The sequence below is a fragment of the Lepisma saccharinum genome, chromosome 11, assembly GCF_977018435.1.
Source record: "Lepisma saccharinum chromosome 11, izLepSacc3.1, whole genome shotgun sequence".
NCBI classification, from domain to species: domain Eukaryota; kingdom Metazoa; phylum Arthropoda; class Insecta; order Zygentoma; family Lepismatidae; genus Lepisma; species Lepisma saccharinum.
In genome coordinates this window covers 11,675,962-11,695,115 of record NC_139239.1, presented here as the reverse complement: position 1 = coordinate 11,695,115, position 19,154 = coordinate 11,675,962, and the positions used below count along the sequence as shown (strand labels likewise).

General features: G+C 39.3%; 1 protein-coding gene across 6 annotated transcripts in view; it reads left to right on the top strand.

Moving 5' to 3' along the window:
• Mef2 (myocyte enhancer factor 2) overlaps positions 1 to 19,154 on the top strand; it is a 161,812-nt gene that overhangs the window by 104,744 nt on the left and 37,914 nt on the right. For 4 of the 6 annotated variants that reach the window (XM_083130712.1, XM_083130717.1, XM_083130713.1 and 1 more), the window contains one exon: positions 17,302 to 17,464. In XM_083130712.1, the coding sequence (XP_082986838.1) occupies positions 17,411 to 17,464 (54 nt within the window). In that variant the 5' untranslated portion in view covers positions 17,302 to 17,410. Of the gene's footprint in view, positions 1 to 3,019; positions 3,043 to 3,084; positions 3,200 to 17,301; positions 17,465 to 19,154 lie in introns of those variants that run through there. The other 2 variants (XM_083130716.1, XM_083130714.1) reach the window with 2 other exon arrangements.

Genomic DNA, 19,154 nt, shown 5'->3' with positions numbered 1-19,154 from the left:
GGTTCGATATCCGGTGGAGGCACACAGTGGTTCGGATCCCACTTTAAACTGTAGGTCCAGTCCTAATTAGCCTTTCTGTGCATAAAGTGGACTTAAAACACCAACTCAGTCCAATCCGACCCAGTAGTCAAGGGACTCCAGTGAAGGCCTTGGATCTCTCTCACTACTCACTCACACATACATTTGTCGAATTACGATTTAGTTGATTTTCCTTCGCTTTTCTTCCACTTTTGGCTAATCGCCAGGATGATGATGAGTGAAGATGATGAAAGGATGCTCACAAAGAATGCCACGGAGTTAGCACACGCACACTCTTGAATCACATGTGAATGTAAGTCGATCTCTACTGAATAGAAGCAGGATTGTAGAGTCTGGCAGGTTGTTGTAAATATTGTGACTGGATTGGTTGTGGTTGAGTGGATGTGATGTACTTTTAATATTCTATAATCCGATGCGACGAACACAAAACGGTCTAATCTTTTATTCTGAGAGTGTAATCTGAGCCATGTATGTCGCTACCGGAAATCGTACCTGGGTCCTCCTTCGTTAGAAGATACACACAGAACCAATTGGTTTCTTTGAAGATATCATGTCTGATCTTTTCAGTTGATGCATTTCTTTGTGTATTTTGATTCACCGAAAGCAGTTTATACACTTTAACGGTGTCAACACATTTTTGGTTGTGTGTGTGTACGTTCTTTAATGACCTACTAGGAATCTTGATCGAGATGAGCAAGATGAGCAAGACCGATAGTAGATGGTTTTCCCTTAGAAACTGTGTACTTCAGTCATGGGTTCACATCTTCTCGCGTGGCTCGTGATAGCCATGGCTAGCAGCAGGGTAGAAACTTGGAACGTTAAATAGTCTAATAAATAACAAGGCAGATGCGTAGTATGTTGATTTGTTTATAGACCGCTCGCTGGGCTTGCGTGCTAGCCAGCATTCACTAGAGCGCCCTCTGTAGACAGGAGAGGCACGAAACATGACCAAGCACGGGAATCAGAATCCATTATGATCAAGAGTTCATCGTGTGAGTACGTCGATATACTGTATTTAGAGGTTACGCAATGTACTATACCGCACTATTGGAGCTATTGAAGATTTGAAATGTGGCATTTGATGCGCAATGCTGCACTATGTAATACCATCCACGATACTCGCCTTCTCTACCTTGTATGGAGAATAAGCGTATTTTTGAAATCCTGCGTTACTCCGTGGCGAAGGGGTTAGCTCATGTATCGTACAATTAAAGTTTAAGAGTCCCGGGTTCGAATCCAAGCCTGGGCAAGGTTGTTCTTTGTGAGTGTCCCTTCATCGATTTAATCACATCATCACATCCTCATCTTCGCGATTAGACAAAAGTAGCAGAAAAGCAAAGTAAAATAAACGAAACCTATCAATCAATCAATTTTCCAAATCCTTTATTTTGGCTTCTAATCATAAGTGGCTTCGATGGAGTAACTTATTCTACCGTGAAAAGTATTGACCTTTTAGCTGCTGTGGTATATCGGATAGGATAGTCCTGTGTACGATTTGAATTCGGTTCCCGGCTTGGTAGAACAGAGATTGGATAATTTCCTGAAATCTGCACTAGTTTGATGATAGAATGAATTCTTGTAAAATTGAACCCGCCCCACTTAATTGATTTTTGCCCGTCACTGCGTAACCCGACACGTATGTGATGTTAGTTGGTATCATTACACATCACAGCCCTCAGATCTCCTTCGCATTTTAACACTCACATTTGATCAGTCTATCGTCTCTTAAACCAACGAAAGTCTTCCATTTTGTCACATATAAAATATTCCTGAAGGTGTAAATTGGAGTTCTTTGAATAATAAATCGTAAGAGATGCACTAATGACTTTCATGTACTAAATATTCAATACGTACTGTATATGTTTAAACAATGTCCCTGTGGTCCAATTCTATTTGCTGAATTAAAGCTAATTTCAAAGTAAGAGGAATAAAACATTTCATACAGAACAAAAGGTAACTGTCATTACTTTCCTATCTCTAAACTTTAATTGTATGATACATGTCCACCATTGTATCCCTGCAGATTTTTAATTGATCACCTATATTACGAAATATATGTACAAGCATTTTGATTATTTTTTTTAAGCTTAACTCCTCAATGTTATCAGATATTTGTAACTGTTCTTCTAAAAACTTCATGTAGCGCAAGGCGAAGATATCTAAATGGCGTTAAATCAGGAGACCGCGCAGTCCAAAGACTGTTCTTTCATCTCCCAATTCACCAATTGGGAAAACGATTGCTAAGGTAGTGTCATACAGTCGCCCGCAAAGATTGAATGCGAATTTTCCATCACAATTTCCTGACACCCTTCATTTTTGTAGATACTAGTGTTGCTGTCTGTTTCGTTGCTTGATTCCTTAGCCTCTCATCTCTAATGCAAGTGAACGAACGTACAGAGTGGCGAAAAGTTTACGTACCATTACAATGTTTTGCATAATGCCAAAGGGATAGTCCTTTTAGGGATGTCATTACTAGTTATATACACAGAAGGAGAAGATAACATTTGATAAGAAGATGCATGTACGTGGCCAAACGCCTTTAAGTAGAGCCTGTATTAATATTTCACCACTAGATGGGCTGCTTTATTATTTCAAGTACAGCTTAAAGTAGAGGGGCTATATAATTTTACTGGCGTCTTAATTGTTGCTCGAGTTTAGGAAACCTACCCCAGGATGCTCATCATGCATCTCCCCCTTCTTGTGGCTCTGAGCACACGCCAGCCGGCTGTTTGCCAGCTGACAAAACCAAACGCAAGTTTTTCGTCTGTGTCGCTCGGGTTATCTCGACCCCCTTCGGCCATGCTCGCGGCTTGGACCGTCGGGATGCCATCTTCCTGCCCTTGCCATTATGTAAGGATCTCGCACGGTATTGGCCACGAAACCGTTGACGTCACGCCTCTTTATCGACCAATCGATGACAGTGTGCGAAGTGTGTAGAGCATCTGGCTTTTTCTTGCTTACATTGAGGTCCCCCCTGCTCTTTATAGATTCTGGTCAGTCCAGGTAGGATGCTATTTTGAGCGAGTCTCTATTTTGAGCACACACGCGTGTTGTGTGGGAGAAGCATGTGTTTTAATATTTTGGATTGTGTTTATTGGTGATAAGTGTCGTAAGGTTTTTGTGTGTGTGTGACGATGTGCTATTCACGTGACAGGAGTAGGTAAATATATAGTTGGAAAAAATATTTTGGTTTGCGCTCTTTTCTCTATAGCGTAGTGATTTATTGTGATGTGGAAGATGCGACTGTCTTGTGGTAGTTTAGCGCGGCCCCGTGGGTCCACCTGTACCTGGCCGCAGGTCGCGCAACGGCCTTGATTCTGTATTGATCCCGTACTTTGCCGCGCTGCCGAACCAGGTCACAGCACAGTGTATGACCTTGCTGTTTCACCTTGGTTACAGTCCAATTGTAAAATCGGCAGTGGGGCCAAAATTACAGACGAGAAGAGTGTTTGTTTTTCGTAATACGGCTTTAACCGAACATCATCAAGGGGATGAAAATCATTCGTTTCAGAGATCTCGTCACTACTCACATGCAGATCTTTCATATTACTTCACATTAAGAGTTTATCACGTCAATTATATCCACAAGCTTACACTACATAGATGAAATTGTCTCAATTTAGTTTAGTAAGTGTCCTGTTTAAAACACACAAACTAAGCAGTAATTATTACCTGTTTCGCCATAGGATCTTGTATCCATCGTTCCTACGGTACACTTTTATTTTTAGAGAAAGGCATGATGTAACAAGATTGATACATGTAGTAGTTTTTGTTGACTTGTTGTTTTGACGCTATTATTTCTATTGATAGGCTAGCCTTTAATGCTCACTGTAAAGAAAAAGAAACGTGCTGTATTTTCATTGTATGTATTTTTTAAGGGAGGTAATTCATTATATGAATTCTGTTTGAATTCATCCACTTCAAACCAAGCTGAGGCTTCGGTACAACGTTTAATTAAATAAACTGAAATTTGAAATTTTTCAGTGGATTTTATTTGAAAACTTCACAGAATCTCTTTCGATCGGCTTAGATTCTAACCAGACATAATTTAAACTAGTTATTTTATATTTAAACATTGTTCGTAAAACGTTATATGTATAGGATAAAGGCTGTAGCAAGACACACGTAATGTACGTTGTAATAGTTATATTTCTATTGGTAACATTAATTTCTGCTTGTCAAGTCATTAGACAGGATTTTTTCAACGTATGCGATTCGACCGTTATCCATTTGCTTAAGTTAACTATGTTTTACTTTTTATAAGAACTTGTGATGCGTTCGAATAGCCAAAACACCACCAAGCATCTTACATTCTTTCCAGTGTCATGACATCCTCAGTCTATTTTCTCCACTCCTTTTTATGTCCTAGCAATCTCTGCTTTTCCCTCTACTTTGTTCAATGTTTTCAATTTTTGAGTTACTGTTTTAAGTCCACTTTATGCACAGTAAGGCTAATCGGGACTGGACCTACAGTTTAAAGTGTGATCCGAATCACTTGTGCCTCCACCGGGTATCGAACCCGGGACCCCTTGATTACAAGGCAATGACGCTACCACTGCGCCATGGGGGAGTCCCCTCAATGTTTTCAACAGTATCGGCCAAGCTGATTGTAGTTGATTTGTTGCAGGGGTAGAAAAATACAGGGCGCCTGAATTTTCAAATTCATTACTAAGAAAGTATACTTTTTTAATATTTTGAGTTCGCATATGAAAATTTCCATTACCTTTTTTTAAGCAACGACTACAGTACGTGTTTTTTAATGTTCCTGTGTTTTCTGTATCACGTGTATCATTAAATCAAAATAATAAACATGCCATTATACATTTTTTCACTGTTGCTAGCCGAATTTTAAAATTGCAGCGATATGGTAGAGTCGGCAATTTATTAGAATGTATTGCATAGTTATTCATGCTGTTACCAGTTGAGCCTTCTTTAGGAATATCACTTTGGTGTAACATTTAATTACTTTTAATCCAATCTCGTATTAATTAATAAATTAAATGTTTTAAGATCATATTTCAAAATGTGTAGCTTCATCTTAGTAAGATCCATGGCTTTGTTAGACCATATTTGTCCAACCCCCCCCCCCCCCAATACATGACTTCTGAGAAAAAGGGGCTAGCGCCTGAATTAGTTTTATTTTTTTTCTACCCCTGGTCTGTTGTATCCTCTTCCATCTTGTGTTCCTTTCATGTTGACATTACCCTTACGATTCCTTGTAGTTTCTGCAGTAACGTGTTAATTCTTACATCTGTCAAATCTTCTTTTGGCCCTGAATTAGTATCGCCTTTAAGAACCAACTCGTGAAACACTTCCGCTGCATTTCATGAAGGGGAAGTCTGTGAATGACTCATAATTGAAAGAAAAATACTCCATTGTGAGTTTAGGAATGGGCGAGCGTGTAGCGCAATGTGCACGTGAAGTTAGAGGAAATCGATGTATTCTGGCTACACCGAAGTTCATGTCTCGAGGAGCCTACCGTAAGAAAAGTTTTAGATTTCCGAGAGTGATTTACAAGTTGGCAATTTTAACATGCGACCTATCGGCTAGGAAATGAAGCTCGAAACTTACTCGCTAAGCTAATGGATCACCCGCAGCATTTGGCAGTGACCTTGCAAGTCCCTGTTAAATCGGATCCAACATTTGCTCCGGTGCTGTATCATTTTATGGTTGAAACTTGTTCATACGTGTGCCATGCTGAACGATGTAAGCGACATTAATGTTGTACCCAGACAGTCGACAACTTGATGTGACTTACGTAGGTCAGCTGGCACGTTTTTTTCTTCAGGTACAACCAAATCATAATCCCATTTTGTGCAACAATTCATGATGTATTGTTCGAGTTGAGTTATTGTTTTAAGTCCACTTTATGCACAGATAGACTAATCGGGGCTGGACCTACAGTTTAAAGTGTGATTCGAACCACTGTAGGCCTCCACCGTGTATCGAACCCGGACCCCTTGATTACAAGGCGACGACGTTACCTCTATGCCATTTGTATTGTTCGATATGGGTTGTTAGGTAAAGCAGAGAAAATTTATGTAGATCTTTGATGTAATATTATGTATGATATAATAATTAATTTTTGCAGTAATGTCTTACGTCCCGGGAGGCTTTGGGTTCCAATTCAGAATACGGCACAGATGTGTCTTGGTTATATATTCCTCATCGTTGTAATTAATTTAGAAATACAGCGTGTTCAAAAAGTGACGCAACCTTATGGGAAATCTCATGAATTGTTCTTGTTTCGTTATAACGATAAATACATATACGTGATAGGTTCTGAATAACTGAGCAGCCATGGCCTATACGTTGCAACAGCGTATATTCATTGTGACAAAGAGTACATCCGCACCAGCAGTTTAGTACAGTATTCCGGAATTGAAAGACAATATTCGTAGCTGTGTTGGTAACATCTCACAGATAACATTGAAAAGGGTTTTGAACAACATGGTTCGTCGTGTCCACTTGTATGAAGAACAAAATGGCAGTCACTTCCAGCACTTAATGTAAAAAATGTAATAAGAAATGTTTTCCCATATGGTTGCGCAACTTTTTGAACATCCTGCATTTTAAAGCGACATAAAATAACTAGAATGGATCCTCTCCCCCCAAAGCATGTATTCTCTTTTTCTGTTATTACAAATCCCACCTCTCTGCAAACTTTAATTTCCTTGCACTTCGGTTATTATTTACAAGACTTTAATTTCCTTGCACTTCGGTTATTATTTACAAGGTTTGGGTTTCATTAATTCGTTCCTTGTTCACTTTTACTCCCCTTCTCTCACAAAAACCGTATTATTCTTTTTGGTCTAGCGAAGAGCAAGAAACTTCCCAGATCATTCCAGGTGTCAATTCCCGCAATCCATTCCATTCCCTGGATTCGATTAGAGATACACATATCTACAATCCATCCATTTCCATTGTTACTGATTAGGATTAACGGGCTAGGGACCAGTCTGCAAATTAGGATATAAAAGGTAAAAAAAAGGTAAAGTGTTCTTCTGTGCATAGCACCACGCCATGAAGGCGTATAGGGGGTGTGGGGGGAACGCCCCACACTTTCTTGATCCGGTCGTGAGTGGGGCTGATGTGATCAGCATCACGCCCCTGACCGCCTTTACCCCCCAGGGTTTCCCCCAGGTACCCATGTTATTCGACGCTGGGTGGGCGCCGGGGCCGCTTCCACCGTTAGAAAAGTCACCGGCCGGGGATCGAACTCGGGACCTTGAGCATGGTAGTCAGACGCGTTACCGACTGAGCCACCGCGGCCACGCAAATTAGGATATCCATAATCGAATATATCATTTACAGTTGCAGGTTCTGCAATATCAATGACAATTTTATTGTGATCACAGAGGCATTCATGCCAATTAATGTAGTATTGGCTTCCAGTAAGTTGATAATTTTGGTCATTGCTCGGTTCACTGCATTTTATGTTCCTACCCCAATACTTTCAGAGGTCCACAGACACTTGGTTTTTTCGCGCAAATGGACTAACCTTCACATATTCATACTTTTTATAGTTGTTTTTGAAAAATCGCGAATATATAGTAATGAACGTTGACATCAGGATATAAACAATATAGAATGACATCAAAAGATGCACATATCACAAGTATGACGACAAAAGAAGAGTATTATGAGATGCCGGGAGAATCATTTAATGAATTATAGTACAGAGAGTTTGTAGCCTATTTAAAAAGGCTTGTTCAAGTTCACTTTACGCTCAGATAGCCGTATCTAGACTTGACCTTGAGGATACGAACCACCGTATAATGTTAATTCACCGGGAATCGAACCTGGTATCTATTGATTCAAAATCTACAGCATTGACTACCATGCTAGAAAGCGCCTTGTAGTCTGTTAAGAAATCACCTCCATTCTAAGGCGAGCCTGTTAGTTTCGTGTGCAAGAAATTATGACACGAATTGGCACGCGTTCATTTGTGAACAGTTGACCATTCATGATTCTGAAAAATGCCGCCCCGATTGCGTTGTGGTAACGTCGTCGCCTTGTCATCAATTCGATACCCGTGGAGATACGTAATGGTTCGGACTTCTTTAAAACTGTATGCCCAGTTCCAAATAATATCGGTCCTGAAACTTAGCGAAGAGATGGATCGTGTATTGTAGATTGGATCGAGTTTTTATGTTTGTAATGTAAATAAGATTGCAGTGGCAGAACTTAGACTTCGTTTACAATTTTCTCAATTGTTCTGCGAGACAAAATCACATTACTTTTGAGGATTTGCAAGGAAATGATTTTGGTGCGGCTGCGAGATCAAGCTATGTTTAGTTGTTCTTTCCAGAAACAACCGAGTTTGTTAAGCGTGGAAAATCTCTTTTCGCAGAAGTCACAGCTAAACCTCGCCGTTGGAACTAATTTTGTTGTGGCTCTGTGAGGTTTCTTGTAGGTGTTGCGAAAATACTGTCCCAACCGAAAATGCTACGAAAGAGAACTGCATCGAAATTCGATTGAGAAAGGGGGGGAATTCGATGCTGGCTGCGTGCTTCCTCCTAGATTAGTTGGACCTTAAGTCGGCTGGAAACGATTACTTAAGTGGGCATCACGAAAAGGAAATTGGCATATCTCCTGTCACACAAGACAAAACGGCCGTTAAAAGTAAGTTTTTTTTCTGCGCAAGCATTGATCTTTTAAGATGTGATAAATACCGCCCTTGAAATGTTACGTGCTGACGACTATGGCTTGCTTCTCTCATGAAGTACTAAATTATCCAGCATCTCCTTCTAGTGGGCTTTTATCAGAATATTAATGTAATGAGCCTGTGGTGACTTAAACTGTAATCAGTATAGTATTTCCCTGTTTGTTTCCCTCAACCCTTCTCCTCTGCTGAGGCCCAGCGCAGTTGTAATTTTAAACATTGGGGATTCATTTATTCGAGGTATTGGGATCACGTACACAACACACACTATACGGCTTTAGACATGTAATTTGACCTTTTTTTTTTTGTAGGACAAAATCGTTACTTTAATAACAGTTGTGCTCGAACTGATTTAACAGTTGTGCTCGAACTGATATCTGTACGAACAGAAATCTCTCAAAACTTCAGGGAATATTCTAGGAATTATCTTGCTCGTTACCAACAGCGATTTCTGATTCAAAGGAATAGTCAGTCGTATGCACTCTTCGAAGTGAAGAAAATGAGGACTTGTGACGTAGATTTCAGAAATGCATTTTTCCACATTTTGATATTTTAAGTGTTAATGGCTCAGTAGATATAAAATGAAATCAAACCATTACCGTAAAAATAGCAGTGAGGTATCTATTCGCTGTTCACCTATGAATAGCCGGAGAACCGCCCTGTTGTTGAAATAATATTTTATACAAGTATAACTTCCATGTTTTCCCTATTATTTTTCACAAAGATTTGTAATTGCAGTACTACTGTTTCCCCTTTTCTTCTTAAACTCGAACACTGCAAATCCATAATAAAATAATGACATTATAGGGGAGCTTCCCCAACTTCCATTTTGAAATTAGTCGTATTCTCTGGGGGACACCCCGATGGCGTAGTGGTAACGCCATCGCCTTGTAATCAAGGGGTCCCGGGTTCGATACCCGGTGGAGTGGTTCGGGTAAACTTTAAACTGTAGGTTTAGTCCAAATCAACCTATATATGCAAAACTCAAACTTGTATTCTGTAGAGATCGAGGGACACATCCACATCTAAATTAGCCGTCCTTAGTAAAGTGTTTACGTTATAACATTTATATTATTGTTTCAGATGGCTACTATTAACTATTAACTAGGGATATGTATTTTTCAATTGAATCCAAAACTCTTGTACTCTTGGAAGGATTTATTGAGCCCTGTGAATAGACATTTCACGATAATTCATTTAGTAATGATGACGTTCATCACGCGTGCTTGCTAACTGGTTATTCCCTTTGCAATAGCAGCATCCTATGCAGTTCTGGAAGTTGTATGGAAATTGCCTAGCCGATCTCGTAGCATACAACGTTTTGCAACCTTGGAGTCCGTCCGTGCAAGACTGAAGTTTCAGGGGCCCGATCACGACACTTCCTGTGGGTCGCGTGATACCCTGTGTTGCGTCAGCGGAACTGCCCTAGAACAAAGGGCGAGGATTTTTCTTTTTAAGAAAAAAAATTAAAGCAAAATTCGCCCAATAGGTACATATTTGTTCTCTTCGTTTTGTACGTCTTTAAAGTAACTGGACGAGGGATTATAAAAGGCTTTGAATCAATTAAGGTTCTCGATAATGTCATCCCCGAAGTAAAATCTCTCGTAAGTAAACACACGTGCTGAAAGTAAGAGCTTCACTTTTTTTAATTTTATGTATGTTGTGAATAAACCGATAAACTTTCTGGCAGGCATAGACTCCAAAATTGTCTCCTAAGATCGTTTCTCAGCTTTCTCAAGCGGTGCTGAGATCACTCAGCCTCTTTTTACATGCTTACCCAAGAAGGCGAAAATGTGATCGGAGAGTGGTACTGAACATATTCTCAGATTGCCGAATCGAGCCTAGACCTGGAGATCCCAAACACCGTATAATGTTTCCCCACCGGGAATCGAACCTAGTACCTATTGATTACAAGTCTTCAGCATTCGCCACTACGCGGATATCCTCTTGTAGCCTGATTTCTTTCTCCAGCGAAAAGGAGAAACTCCCTTCCGCTTTCTCTCTCCTCTTCTATTTTCTCCACCTCTCTCTCCTCATTATCGCTATTCTCTCCGTCTCTTTCCCTCTTGCACCAGCGAAGAGTGGTACTGACCACACCAACTACGGCGTGTAGTCTATGTACACTTTTCTTGAATACATTTCTTCTTAAATTTGCTGTTTCCATTTCAATTTCTCAGAAAAGGGGATGTTAGTTCCTTCCACACAAGGGTGTGCGGAATCCCAAGAGTCCCGATCGGGGGGGAAAATCCCGTCCCGATCACGACTTCAGGAAATCATTTCCCAACATTCTGGAACCCAAACAGTCTGGAAATTGCAAATGATTGTGTTTAAAAGTGGTTAATTCTCCATGTTTCGCACTATTATAAATGTCATTAAAAAATTAGCTTTTATTCCGGAAGTGTAAAACCAATCACTTGAGGGGGAAATAGTGTGTAGAATTCGGGAAAGTTCGAACATTTCCCGTCCCGAACGTCAAGATTTTAAAAATTTCCTCGCCCGACCAAAAATTTGCCGCATTGTACATTCCTAATGCATATATAGAAGCGGATGGTGAACATGCAGACTTCGACATTTATTAGTAGGAGCGGTGCACATCATGTAATTGAAAGGGGTGACACGGTTTCTGGGGAACTTCGACACTGATATGACCTTACCATATTGTGTTGTTTTTTTCTTTCGTTCTTTCAACATTACTTGTATAGTGTTGGAATATGTACATCCGCCCTTCTTCATTGTACGATTTAACTGTAGCAGCCTGAAGTCGCATTATTCATAACCTAGCTCATTTTATTCTCGCGCTGGCAATATACGTAGATACCCAGTATTAACAATTAAAAGCTTAATTCGTAGGAAACGTTGCAGAATCTGTTTTAGGGAATAAGCAGGACTCCACATATTCGGTGTGACGCAGCAACTACATTGTGTTTATGGTGTGCGATTTTCTTGTATTATTCGTACAACCACTTTTAACAAAGTTGGACGAAATAATCTTGCTGCTTGCTGAAGATACGAAGTGATAGGTTTTGATTGTAATAGAACGTCATTTTTCGTTTTTCGTAGTTACTAAGTTCAACTTTACATAGTTTCAACTCCCCAAATTTCATGAAAATCGGAGATGGTCAGGTTGAAAATTGCACATATCTGTGTTGATCTGGCATGGAATGACTCGTACATATAAAAATAGGGAAATGTAATCGAATCACTGATAAGTTAACGATTAGAATATATGCTTGCTGCATTGGGAAAAAAAATGTATTTTAAAATAGGAATATAGTTCTTTGGTTGGCTGCGATGCTTGTCGATATATTAGTGATTGTGTAAACTAATATTTATATGGAGTAGTTGTACGATTTTCGGAGACGATCAATTTTTGTTGCGTATTTAGGAATAGCATGTTTCTATGACATAAAGTTTATTTCACGTCGTTTTCTGCCACTTTTGGCTAACCGCGACGATGAGGATGAATCGCTATAAGATGAGATGGATGAAGGGACAAACACAAACGCATACGGATAGAACACAACACAAGCGTCACCGAGGAGTATACTGGTTGCGAGTCCTTTAAGGACACACCTTACACTACTATGACAAAAAGGGTTACTGTATTTAGTAGTTACTTCCTGGCGGTGTGATTTTCACAGCGCGCTGAGACGACAGAGCTCCTGGGTTCGAATTCCGACCTACCCATGGTTGTCCAAATTACCAAATTATCTTACTAGTCGTGCACGTTTGCTTACAGTTACCAACAAATTTAGTCAAAATTGTCAAATTCAGTAAAGAGTATTAAAATTTTTAAGTGCGGTTATCCAAAAGCTGAACGAAACGTCAATTCAAGTTCCCCTGGTAACAATATATTGACAAAGCAGCATATGTAGCGCAGGTGCTAAGCTTAGCACGGGTTATCATTAGTGTCCTGACGAGGAATGACATCTCAATGCAGGATTTTTATCCTTGTGTGCAGACAACCTTCCTAACGTCAGTGTTGAAAGGGTCGACCCTTTGCCAGGGAGAACTCGCGACGTTTTGACTAAAACTCATTGATCTGTTCAGTTGTTAATTGCATCATTTCACTCAATGAAAACGCTCCCTCCCCCCTCTTGTAGCTATCACAACGACGTTTTAAATGATTGACAGCGTTCGATCGACTAGTGAACTGAACCGTCTACATGTGCTTGCATGTGTGTGAGCATAAATATATATGTCCGTATTGATTCAGCGTTCCCTATCCCATTAAAGTTTCACTTTTTGCGTGCGTGCAAATATCGGGATAACAAGACACGTGCACTTCATTTACTTCGGTCATCGCAATTTTTTTCTCAACCAAAAATTCTGCGCGGTAAAAAACGATAATGCATACACGCACCTACACGCACGGTGATCTGTAAATGCGTATTTTAGTCCTGGGAGCACGTTCTGCAGATGTATGTGGAAGTGTACGAATGCTTTTTACTCCTTACTTACGTGAGGTCTGCATTATGTCCCTGCACAAACTTTGAATAATTTGTGTTATGGATATCTTCCTGTATTATCAACCTAAGGTTCAGTGTTCGAGTTCTGGCCTGACCTTGGGTGTTCCTTTAATCTAATCATCACTCAAACTCATCGTTACGAATTTCCAATAGCGTCAGGAAAGCGACGCAAAAATAAGAAACACACCAATAAGTCTGAATAATGATCAAGTTTTAGAACATAGTTGTTTGTCACTTACTGATCCAGCAAGCAAGCAAGAAGTGGGTTCAGTGAGAGTGGGCTGATATTTCAGTGATAGGATCCCCACTCTAAAACGAAGGCCCAATCCCGATTATCTTTTCTAGGCAAGCGAGCTATCATCTGCTTTTTGAGCAGAAACAAAAATATTTATGTTATTGTATCCAGAACTCATTCCTGCTGTTGTTTTTTATATTAATAAAGATGCGACAGAAAAACGTAAACGCATGCATTTTATCACTTGAGCAGTTCCAGATTCCACTTTAGATGCAGTTGTATTTGTATTTTATTTCTTTGTGCATGATTCATGAAGCATGTAACGAAAGAAATATAACTAAGGAAATTTACTAGTAGTAGTCTCCTTAAATAGCAATAGTCTTTATTCAAATGTATTCTGCCAACACTATGTAAAAATACACTTGAAGGTAATAGACTGACACAATTGGCAACCTATGAATCTCGATTTTCTGAATGTAAGTTAGTGGAATAGTACTTGAAGAGGTAATTTTTTACAGAGAAATGTTAGGGTTTAGATACACACGTATATTATATTCGCAATCTAAATATATTCTTGTTTAAAACAATGTACAACACATGCTCGTCACTGATATATAATTTTGACCATCAAGGTTGACACTTTTCTGGAATTTCTCACTTAGTGTTACTTGGTTAGCATGTGTGTGCGGAGTAAAACTGTCGCAAGTTATATTTTTTTCTGAGAATTCTATAAATATATAAAGTACAATGCCGAACCAGAATTTGACAAGTAAGTTTTTACTAATGCTTTACATGTTTTTTTTTACTTCCCCGTTTCATCGAACTTTTCCCCGGTTCTTATTACGCAACGTTCTTTTGTTCATTCGGTGCAGATTTTTGCTTTCTTTTATAATTTTTCCGAGGCTCTCTCTATATCCTCGAGTGGTTTGGGTTCATGTAGTTAATTATTCCGAGTTGATTGGGTGAAATCTTGTGTAGGGAAGGAGACATTGACGTATGCTGTTGGTTGGAAACGAGGATGAACGTGTTGACATAGCGCCTGGAAGCTCCAGCGCGATGTCGTTTTGAGTCGCCATGGAAACTCGGACGTAACGCAGTTTCCTGATCGGTGAGGAGGCGATGCTATCGATTGGCCACAACAGTCGCAGGAAGTACGTCCCGTATGCCCGAGGCACGCACGGGAACATGTGACTTCGAAATTAATTTGCAGGTGACGTAAAGTGTTTCAAGCGAAGATGTTCTTCCGACTTTCTATTTTCTTTTACCTTTCATGTACCATCCGTTTATTTGCATTATAGCGTCTCAATTAGAATTAACACTTGCGATGTGGATTGTGGCATTTCAAACGTGATTTGAAAATTTTATTTCTTAAACTACCATTTTTTTAAAAAATAATAATGTCGCCTATTTTTTTTTACCTTGAAATTTTCAGGAGTTTCACGGAATTTCTCACCCTCCCCCTTTAAAACGTAAAAACATTATTTTCATGACTTAAATTACCTTTGCTGTCACTGAATGTGCTTTGCACACTGTAAGTCCCGATTAGCTTATCTGGGAATAAATTGGATTTAAAACACACTCCTTCTTATTTAATGTAGGCGCTTATTTTCCAATATGACAGCACTTTTTTAATTTGATCTTATTTGATACCATGAAGACGTGATTTAGATAATATATCAGAATACACGTAATATATGCTCCATTGCTCATACAAAATTGTAATTTATTTTTTTGCTCATTGGATTTTATTAACTAAGAAATTTGGTTGCTGCGATTATTGTATGTCTAATAATTTCCAAAAATGCGACTACAAATGATTTCAAGAACGATAATACTTGATTACTTGATTGATACTTGATCAAACTAACCTCCAAGATTCTTTTTGAGTATCCAAATTCAATGCCTGTTGGAAGATGTTTTAATTTATGGTATTAAATTTCACGTCAGGTCAAAGAATTACACATGTATATGTGTTTCTATGTCCACAAGATGTTTCCGGGGTTGATCCTTAAAGAGGGGAAACAATACTTTTTGCTCTGATCCTCACGTAAATCTGGTATTCAAGTCCCAGTTAACTTTTGTGCACATAGTAAGAAACGGAGTACTTTGTCCTTCTTTGAGAAATGTGCATGCTATGAGACTGCTTATGGTCTTCAACTGTTTGATTCTTAAAAATACATATCTACATATGACCAGACAGTCTTGTATTTTCTTTACCCTAACGCTGTTTCGGCAGCACGTGCGAATGTTTGTAAACGCACTTTGAACGCGTAGAGTGGTCTTCGGGTGGTTATCGTTGTTTAAATACTAGGACCCGCACGAGCCCTACCAGTTCGAACTTTGAACTGCCTTTCAATCATGATCCATCATTTCGCCGACATTCGCGTGCTCTCTTTGAAGGGAGGTGGATGTATAGGGGATGTAGTGCTCTCAGACGTTGACCCTTTTTTGACTAAAAATTATGCTCCCATCAGTTTCCTGACCTTCGCCCTTCCTCCCAACTTTCTACATCTCGTTCATCTTTCAAAATACTTTCACCCTTGAATGTAGACTTACGTCGCATGAAGGCTTGTTACTTCAGACTTATCATCGACATGTAGAGAGTTTTCTCTTCCTTTTATAGTTTTATTTTAGGATTTTTTTTTCGGTGGCTTTCGCATTCGGGAGGTCGCTTAATCGAATCCTCCTCGGTTACTCCCGAGTAAATGTGAGATGGTATCTTTAATGAAGTCACGGAATTTCCTTGATCCTTTTCTTCCATTATTCTCTCACAACCTCGTCTCTGTTAACCTAATGGTACAAATGTGTGACGTAAATGAAATAATAAGCGCTACAACGCCATGTGTACCGGGTTCGAATTCCGGCCTGAGCATGGGTGTTCTTTGTGAGTGTTCTTTCATCAATTTCGTCAGATAATTACTCATCCTCATCTTTAGGAGTAACCAAAAGTGTCAGAAAAGTGAAGTAAGATAAACCAATACAATAAATAAATTAACCAGTGGCGTTTTCACGGAAATTGTAATGGAATATGACGTAAGATTTTGTGTTGTGTGCGTGTACTTTTCTACATATAAAAGTTGCATGAAATGAATGTATGCTTTATGAACCCGTGCTATTGAAGTGAAAACTTAGCGCTCCTGCCGTTGTTGAGAACAGTTCCGGGTTCGATTCCTGGTTGAGCCCGAAAATTTCGGGTATGAGTCAGCATCGTGAGGGTACTGAGAAAAAGAAGTAACGGGCTCTGTGTAGAAAATCATGTAAGATCTGCAATGAGACTCAAATGCGCTAACACATGTCACCCAATGCAAACCTACTGGGCATGTCTAAGCCTTCAAGAGGCTGTTGGCTCGCTGAGTTTGAATTTGTTACAGTGATATATATTCTATACTCTCTCATTTAGAATTTTAGCAGAGCTTTGAAATGAACTAGATCATAAGATTTTACAGTAGTTTTTTTTAGATTTATAATATGCATCGAATGCTTAAACTGTCACAATGCCTGTCTAGCCTTTTTTCTACTCCTACATGTATGATGTTTGCTTATTTAATTTACTGTACTTCGCTTTTCTTTTGGCTAATCACGAAGATGAGGTGATAAGATTAGATGGATGAAGGGACAATCACAAACATATAGGGACGACGCAACACGAGCCCCACAGACTATTTATACTGACTGTGAATCCAGACGCCAGAGCCTCGCTAGCCTGGAACAATCCAGTCCACCTGTGTTACGTGGAAGAGATTGACATTTGGGTGTCCCCGTTTGTTCCTATTGGCCCAGGACGATGTCGTATTCATTGTTCAGAAACTGTCAGTCATCGTTTTTAGTGCATAATTTAGAGATATGTTGGAATTTTCGCAGTTATTTACCTTCATTTGTTTTTCTCTTTTTAGATTTGCTGCCTCCGCGAATGCACCGAACGCGCTGATTGCCCCCGTCCTCTTTGCCCTCCAGGAACAAGTTTAACAGATACGGGTCAATTTGCTTTAAAAGAGATCTACGATGGGCCGTAAGAAAATACAGATCTCCCGAATAACGGATGAACGTAACCGACAGGTAAGTGTTTCGATAATCCAACGTACTCTTCTAATGTATGTTTGTTTTAGTTTATTTAACGTCGCATTTCTTCCACTTTTGGCTTCAGGGCCGCATTTATGCGCAGCTATCTAGCCTACAGCCTATGGGCCCGCACCACAAAAAAATAAAAATAAAATGAATAGACTAAAATAAAAAATGTCTTTGTTTTAATACTGTATAATCATAAAATACGTCGAAGAGGTGGATGTATAAACTCCTCCTAGAAAAAACGTCAAAGATTGTTTTCCGAATATCGAGGTCGCTCTAAGAATGTACCTGTCACTTATGGTCACAAACAGCAGTGGAGAAAGGTCATTTTCAAAATTGAAGTTGATCAAGAACAGGCTTCGAACCTCCATGTTAGAAGACAGGCTGAACGTTTTGGCTTTGCTCAGCATTGAAAGTAATATTTTAAGACAACTAAGTTATGAAGGTATTATGGAGACCTTCCTCCATGCCGAATCGTGATTTTTACTAACTCTATTGCAAACAGCTGACTCCATAGGCTGATGGAACTTCCTATATCCTGAATACATCAGGAAGTTTGCAAAGCACAACACTGTGCATTATTTGCATACCACAGAGGTTGAGACAACTGAGATAAACAAGTGAATGCCCTGGTCAACATGAAGCATCAGAGAGGCTTTAAATAAAATATAATCTTATGGATTGATACGGTATGAAGTGTAGGCGCAAACCAATTAGCCACTATGATTATTTGACACTTTCATTTTAAGTCAGATTGTTTGGGAGAGTACTGTGTTTGAGTTAAATATAAGTAAAAATTGCTTGTTTGTTACATTCCGTTACTTAAAATTACAATATGTTATTTTTTTAAATTAATTTTTTTTTTTAAATTTCCTCCCGGTGGGCCCCTCACAGTAGGTTCAGCCAAGGGGTCTACAGATCCTAAATACGGCCCTGCTTGTATTATTATGGCGATGGGAATGGATGGTGATGAAGGGGCAATCAGAAGCATTTATGGACAACACAACACAAACCCCACGGATGATTATACAGGGTGTCCAAAAAGTTACGTAACCGAGACTTTGTACGACCAATGTTGACAGTACCTCATAGTTTCGAAAAAATTGTGTTTCATGAATGACATAATTAACCCCTTAAATCGTCTGTAATGCATAAAATTCTAAATATTTGTCGTTCTTTTATCAGTTTGATAATTACCCACAGTTTTCTAAACGACTCCACACCTGTATTCTATCCATGTTTATTTTTACTTCGTACAAAAACTTTTATGCACCTTAGTAAATTTTTTCCACATACTGAACGTTCATGTAGAGCATGATTTTATTGTTTACTGTTTAAAAAATATTCACATAGACAAAGTTAATACCCAATGTGAGTTTCATGTCTCCGTCACTTTTTGTACAAAAGTTACGTACGTTAAAATTCTCGTTTGCATGACTTTTTGGACACCCTGAACTGGCCGAGTCCAGACGCCAAATCCTCGTTAGCCTGCAAAATTGCAGTTACCGGGGTGCACTACGTTGAAGTGAGGTGGACTACACCCCGTACGCTTCTGATGTAGATTTTTGGTCGTGTATCCGTATATCTTGAGTATTTCAAGCTGTTGCGACCACGTGATTTCTGGAATACTCCAAAATTGGCTTCTCGAGGATGTCTCCCCACACGTTTGAAAATGAGATGT